Source organism: Octodon degus, unplaced genomic scaffold (genome assembly GCF_000260255.1).
Source record: "Octodon degus isolate 3935 unplaced genomic scaffold, OctDeg1.0 scaffold00009, whole genome shotgun sequence".
NCBI lineage: Eukaryota > Metazoa > Chordata > Mammalia > Rodentia > Octodontidae > Octodon > Octodon degus.
Window position 1 is genome coordinate 13401914 of NW_004524585.1, and position 7878 is coordinate 13409791.

The following is a 7878-nucleotide window of genomic DNA, read 5'->3' on the forward strand; positions in this document are numbered from 1 at the left end:
AAAAAAAAAAAAAAAAAAAAAAAAAAAAAAAAAAACTGCCCCATCAAATTCTGGGAAGAAGGTGGTCTCTGAACAGCAGAGAAACAGCCTCTCTGAGATTTAATGTTCAAAGGAGGGAATAGAGCAGCATGAGGAAGAGAGGAAGGAGGGAAGTGGGTACCTAGGATCCAGCAAGGATCTTCAGTGAGAACTGTGGTCACAGGGAGAGCAAAGAGGGAGACCTCAACACTGAAGGAGGTGGCAAGTGGCTCCTTGGGCCCCAGCTCACTGCAGTGGGAGGTGTGGCTCAAAACTGCAGATGCCTGATGAATACTGGTGACCTCAGAGACCTCCACGGAGAATCGCACCAGTGTAATAGAGCAGTGTATGCAGTGGACTGCAGTGGCTGTGGCTGGGGAGTTATTCAGTGGTGTCCATCGGGAGAGGGTGACTGGCTGGTAGCCTTCTTGCAGAGAAGGCCAACTGTGCTCAGAGCTTAGAGTGGCTGTGGGCTGGCTCCTTCTAGCAGCTCCCGTGGCAAGGGGAGGGAAACCAAGTCAAGTTGCTTCAAGGAGCCAACGAGGTCAAGGTTCAAGACAGCAATAGGCAAATGGAGTGCTGCAGGCTGAACAGAATGGGGTCTAGCCTTGCAGCCTGAAACCAGCCTGAATTTAAGTGGAACTAGAAGTGCAGGCTTGCTCGGATTATCCAGCACCCAGCTGTACATTTATGGCTGGCAGACTGAAGTTAATCAGCATGGATCTGGGCTCTGTCTGACCATTCTGTCTGCCAGTGACAGCAGGGACATTCCCAGAAGTAGATTATTTTCTTTCTTTTTATTGGTTCTATTTTGTTTCCTTCCTTTCTTGATTGTTTATTATTTTTATATTAGTGTGAACATTTTTTCTAGTTTTTGTTGTCTCACTCTCTAGTCCAGGCAGGCCTTGAATGCACTAAGTAGCCTAGGCTGGCCTCAAACTCACAACACTCCTCCTGCCTCAGTCTCCTGCATGCTGGGATGGCAGGTACGCCCAGATGTTTTTGTTTTTATTCCTTCCTTCTCTGTTTCCCTCCTGGCTTCACCACCAGTTTCCCAGAGCTGGCAAAAATCTTCCTTTGTCCTCCAGACTTGCTTCTCATCTCTTCCTCTTCTTCTATTTCTCAATTTTCCCCCAAGCCCTTTAAAATGTGCTCCCTTGAGGTAAAATCTCCACACTGAGAGCATGTGTGCTGCGTCAATTTCCTGGTTTGTTTTAGATTTTGTTATATAACCACAAATACAGTTCACATGGTTAAGGATGAGAAACTAATAGCTACCACTTTGTCATTTTCCAGTCTATGTTTGATGTTATTGTTATTGCTGATTGCACTACATTAGCCAAAGTGCCACAACTGTTATATTCAGTTGTTCTCCCTGGAATGCCAAGGCTAAGACTGCCTAAGAGTCATACGCAACACTATAGGCCACTGCCAAACAACCAGAGACTACACCAAATAGGCAGGAACTTCTTATCCAAAATAAACTGAAGATTTTTTTTTTTTAATGGGAAAGAGAGGAGGGGTTGAAAGGAGGTCAAGGGAATGCAGGAAAAAAACCAAGTGATAACATGTAAAGGTACAAATTCTCTAGGATGAATGCGATCATTATGTAAATCTAAATTGTACCAGTGAAATCTGATTTTAAAAAAGGAAAAATGATTAAAGAAAATCTTGCAACAGACTCAAAATGCAAGAGCTAGCTACAGCTTTATTTTTATTTATTTATTTTTTGTATTTAGGACAGGTCTACATGGTCTCACTACATAGATTGGACTCATAGTGATTCTCCTGTTTTCAGTCTCCCAAGCACTGGGATTACAGGAGCACGCCACCACGCCCAGTCTCAGTCGTTGGCTCAGCATGCCCAGGAGCAGGGGCAGGGCTGGCAACATCAAGCCAAGGATCTAACCCAGCAGCTACAGTTTTAAGACATCCCTAACAAGTCATTATTTCCTAAAGTTTCTAAATAATAGAAATAAAACTACCTGCCATAGCAATTTTCAAATATCAACTTAGGAATTAAACTAAAAAAAATAGAAAATCAGAAGACACAAGCAAGATTCAGCCCAAGACTTCCAGCACATCAAGGGCAAACCAGGGGACCAATGAGGTATAAATTTTGAAAGCCACCCACTTGGACTCTCTAAACTGGTACAGCAAAATTAACAAAGCAGATGAATGAGGGTCTAAAAAAAGTCAAATCCAAAATAATCTCTCAAATAAATATAGAGATGGTGAATGCAATTAAAGATATGGTTAGTGACTCTGGAGCAGACTCAGATTTTCTTAAAAACAGTTTAAGGGCTGGTGGTATAGCTCAGTGGACTAAGTGCTTTTTTCAGTAAGCACAGGGGCCAGGGTTTGATCCCTGGTACCACATGACACTCTGGAGTCTGGGCATGGTGGCTCATGTCTGTAATCCCAGCACTAGGGAGGCAGAAATCAGGAGGATCACTACAAGTCCAAGCTATGTAGTAAGACCCTGCACCAAAAAAAAAAAAAAAACCATAAGGAACAGCTTAGGGAAATGATGGAAATGATGAAGACCCAACATAGGCAACAAATGGATTCCATAAAATGAATTGAAATATCAGGAAATTAAAACTTCCATTGAAAGTATACTCAGCAGAATGAGCCAAAGTGAAGACAGAATATCAGAAAATAGGAAACTGGTTGGTAATCATAAAATAAATTTTTTAAAATATCAAAGGATTACAAAACTCAACACAACAGCTGCTCGATGATACAAGGAAGAATAAAATAAAGTTAATCAGAGTCCATGAAAAATCTTGAGATAGCACAAATGACATTTAAAAAAAACGTGTGCATAGAAGTAATGGCAATATAGTCCATTAGTCCATAATAGTAGTGGGTTTTCCATAAGACTGGCAATGTCAGCAGTTGTTAACTTGAGCCTTTTACAGCTCAGCATATTAATATGGCTTTACTTTTTATACTTCATTTTTATACTTTTCTGCTGGATGGCTAAGACCAAGATAAAGCAAGACCTATACAACAAGAACTGTAACTTTTGTATCTGATAAGGTCAGTCAAATCCCCTCAGGATTTATCCTGAAACAAAACTATCTTTTATAAAGAAGAAATAATATACTTCCATGACAACACCTAAATAAATTCATGACCACCAAACTAGCATTCAAAAATATTCTGAAGCTGGGGCCAGGGAGATGGCTCAGTGGAATAAGCGCTTCCCTGGCAAGTGCAAGGGCCTGAGTTCGATCCCTGGTTCAAAAAAAAAAAAAAAAAAAAATCTGAAGTGCATTTTAGAAGAAAATAATAAAGACTATAATTCCATGAACTCTGAAGGCATGAATCCACCAGGCAAGGCAAGTAAATGAACAGAGAAGGGAAAAAAGGAGCCGACACCACAGAAAACATGGCAATCCCATCATGAAGTCAATACATACCATTCATAAGCAGTGATATAAATGGCCTCTCTTCACTAATCAAGATAAGCAGACTGACAGAATGAATCGAGAAGGATGATCAATTGTAAGTAATGTAAAACATACAAGAAACACATTTAATTCAAAACCAAATTCATAGACTGAAAGTGAAAGGATGGAAAACAAAGCTGCATGCCACAGGAAGCAAGAAAAAAGCAGCGTAGCTATTATGATTTATAATGAATAGGCACTGGACTTTGTCAAATACAATATCACAATAAATGATATGGCAATAAAATGTACTGGAAATTAGGGAATGAAATGAAAGCAGTCCTATGAGGGAAATTTATAGCAGTGAATTTTCATATCATAAAAACACAGCAATTTCAAATAAATGTCTTAATGTTGAACCTCATACTTCTAGAAAAAGACCAAGTCAAGCACAAAGCTCTTTAGAGGGAAAAAGTTATAAAGATCAGAGCAGAAATTAATGCAGTGGAAACTAAGAAAATGATATAAAGAATCAACAAATCAAAAGATAGTTCTTTGAAATATTAAATAAAATTCGCAGATTTTTAGCCAAACTTATCAAAAAAGGAAAGAAAAGACCCAAATCCATGAAATTAGCAATGAAGAGGGAAAAATCACAACAGATTCTACAGTAATCCATCAGGTCATCAATACCTACTCTGAGAACCTTTATTCTAAGAAGATGGAAGACACAGAAGAAATGGACAGATTCCTAGATATATATGAATTATCAAAACTGAAACAAGAAGGTACAAAAATTCTAGATAATCCAACATCAGTCAATGAAGTTGAAGATGTAATTAAAATCCTATATAAAAGTAAAGTCTAGTAGAATTTAGTGAAATTCTGGTAGAATTTCAAAGTAAAGTAGAATCCCCAAAGGATTCACTGCTGAATTCTACAGGAAATTTAGAGAAGACCTAATGCCACCATGAACTCCTTCAGGAAAATGAAAGAGAAACAATACTCCTGAATTCATACCTAGAAGCATTACCTGATACAAAAAACCAGAGAAGGATCCAATCAAAAATGAGGACTACAGGCCAATCTTCCTACTGAGCAGAGATGCAAAACTCCTCAGTAAGATACAGGCAAACAGACCAGTGATATAGCTCAGAGACATAAGCACCTGATTAACAAGTGCAAGGTCCTGAGTTCAATCCCCACAATAAGTAGATGATAGATAGATAGATAGATAGATAGATAGATAGATAGATAGATAGATAGATAGATAGATGCAAATGGAGTGCAGCAAATTATCAAGAAGGTTATATACCATGACCAAGTAGGATTCATCCAAGGGATGCAAGGATGATTCAACACATACAAATCAATAAATGTAATACTCTGTATTAATAGAGCCAAGGACAAAAACCATATGATTATCTCAACAGATGCAGAAAAAGCATTCGAAAAGTCCAAAATCCATTCATTACAAAACTGCTACAGAAATTAGAATAGATGGTGATGATCTCAATCTGATAAAAACCATCTATGACAAACTAACATCTCATTGAGTGGGAAAAAGTGGAAAGGTTTCATTCTAAATAATAAATAATAAGACAGTAATAAGACAATGATGTCCACTGTCACTACTGTTATTCAGTATAGTTCTTCATTAGCCAGAGCAACTAGACAAGAAAAATAAAAGGAATAATGATAGGGAAGAAGTTATTAAACTATCATTATTTGTGGATGACTTTGCATAAAATACTCCAAAATCTCCAAGAATAGACTTCTAGATTTAAAAATCAAAATCAGCAGCATAGCTAGATACAAACAAAACATTCAAAATTCAGTGGCAGCCAGATGTGGGGGTCACACACATGTAACCCCAACACTCATGTGTTCAAGGCCATGCTGGACTAATGAAGCAACTTCAAAGCCAGCCTGCAATACATGGCAAGACACAGTTTTGTTTTGTTTTGTTTTCGGAACCGGGGTTTGAACTAAGGCCCTTGCGCTTGCCAGGGAGCACTTATTCTACTGAGCCATCTCCCCAGCTCAAGATACAGTTTTGAAAAAATAAATAAATAAATAAACAGCCTTCCTGTACACAAGCAACAAACTCACTGAGACATAAATTAGGGAAACAACACCTTTTACAAAAGCAACCAAAAAATGAAACACCTAGGAATCAATCTAATAAAGGAAGTAAAAGACCTCTACACTGAAAACTACAGCACTCTGAAAAAAGACTGAAGAGGTTATGAGAGGTAGAAAGATACCCCTGTGCCTGGGTAGGAAGAACCAATATAGTGAAAATAGTTATAATTCAAAAATTGTTACACAAATTAAATATGCTTCCAGCCAAAATACCCATAGCATAATCTCACAGAATTAGAGAAAACAATACTAAAATTCATTTGGAATAAGAGGAGGCCTAGAATAACAAAAGCAACTCTAGGCAACAAAAGCAAGAGAGGGGGTATCACAATCCTTAATTTGAAATTATATTACAAAGCTACTGTGATAAAAACAGAATGATATTAACAAAAAGACAGACCAGAAGATTAATGTAACAGATCAGAATACAAAGAAACAACTCCAAACATGTTATCTTTCACAAAGGAGCAGAACACATTCACTGGAAGAAAGATAGACTCTTTAGTAAATGGTGCTGGTAAAACTGCTTTTCAAAGATCAAACTAGACCCATACCTTACACTAGGCACTAAAAAATTGAGATGAATCAAAGATCTAAATATTGATTAATTACTACCGGTATTACAATCACATCAACGTGAAGAAAGGGAGCATCGCGGGGCTGAAAATGGTGCTGGCAACCTATGTCCTTTTCAACTACTGCCTTTCTTACAAGGAACTCAAACATGAGCGGCAACACAAGTACCACTGAAAAGGGGCCAGTGTGGAGGGCACTCTGCACTCTAGCTTGTGACTGCCTCGTCCAGCTCCCATCTGTGAACAGCTTAATCATGGCTCAATTTGTTCATAGCCTAAGGGAGAATTAATGCTCAACAAAAGGTGACCGCTACAAAAAAAAAAAACTTTTAAGGGGCTGGGGAGATAGCTCAACAGAATAAGTGCTTGCCTGGCAAGAGCAAGGTCCTGAGTTCAATCCCCAGTTCTGCAAAAATAAAAAATAATAAGAATAATAAAAAAAAATTTACACAGCAAAAGAAACCAATATACTTAACAGACAACTCACAGCATGGGAAAAATTTTGCCAGCTGCTCCTCAGATAAAGGACTAATATATAAAATAAATAAAGAACTAAAAAACACCAGGCACCCCTCCCCCGCACACATATTTAAAGATCCAATCCAAAAATGGGCATTTGAAATGAATGGACACTTCTCAGATGAAGAAGTGGAACTGGCAGATAAATAAATGACAAAATGTTCAACATCACTGGTCATTCATTCAAAAGATGCAAATTAAGTTAATGAGAAAAAAAAAAGGTTTAAGTTTTAGAAGTTGGAAATTACAGTAATGAGCAACTGTACCCACCAAGTTAATGAGAAAAAAAAAAGGTTTAAGTTTTAGAAGTTGGAAATTACAGTAATGAGCAACTGTACCCACCAAGTTAATGAGAAAAAAAAAAGATGCAAATTAAAACAACACTGTATTCTATCTCACCTTAAAGAATAGCTATTATCAAGAAATCAATCAATGCGCTTCCTGGCAAGCACAAGTGTGGAGGATCACCTGAGCAGCTCTCCTTGAAAGAAGATGGATTGTCTCCATTTTGACTGAGCCTGACCCTATTTCCTTGTATTGTTATGTACAGAGCTGGCTAGGACTTCTGTTTATCCTTCAATTGGCCTTAAGTAAAGTGTATTGGTCTAGCTGAGGTGCTGGTGATAGTCTTTGAAGGTGGCGTGCATGTTTCCCTGGTAACCTATACCTGCTGCTCTTTAATGTGAGCTGGGTTGAGACAGGACGGTAGAGCTAATGCTCTGCGGCGCCAGCTAGGATGGAGCCTCGAGACAGAGGCTATGACTTCCTGGGACTTGAAAGACTACATCAAAGCTGAAGCACCAGACTTACCAAAACATTAGATACTGGGGCCGGGGAGATAGCTCAGTAGAGTAAGTGTTTGCCTGGCAAGGATAAGGGCCTGAGTTCAATCTCCAGTTCCACAAAAAAAAAAAAAAAAACCATTAGATACTATATACTGCAGATTACTCTCTCTGCATCTCCTCTCTGCATATGGCAGAGGTAAATTTAGGCCACCCACATAGCTCAGCTCAGAGTAGTCTCTTTCCCACAATTCTCAGTCAATCCTCAAGCCACTCCTCCACTGAATAAAACTGGGTGAGGCCCTGGATCGCTCTCTTGGTTCCAGAAAGCCATCTTCATGGCTGGACTTAGAGCCCCTTGACTCCCCGATGATTGAAGATATAATTTAGAGTCTTTATTTTCGTTGTGGGTTGCATTGTAAGTAGTAGATTGGAATCAAT

The 7878-nt window shown here is 38.6% G+C and overlaps 1 protein-coding gene across 1 annotated transcript in view; it reads left to right on the plus strand.

The window, feature by feature from the left end:
• The window catches only part of LOC101586177 (ATP synthase subunit f, mitochondrial-like), a 290636-nt gene extending 284187 nt beyond the window's left edge, over positions 1-6449 (plus strand). The window contains exon 2 of the mRNA XM_004625387.2: positions 6170-6449. Within this exon, the coding sequence (XP_004625444.1) occupies positions 6170-6311 (142 nt within the window). The 3' untranslated portion in view covers positions 6312-6449. The remainder of the gene's footprint in view (positions 1-6169) is intronic.
• The last annotated feature ends 1429 nt before the right edge of the window (positions 6450-7878 follow it).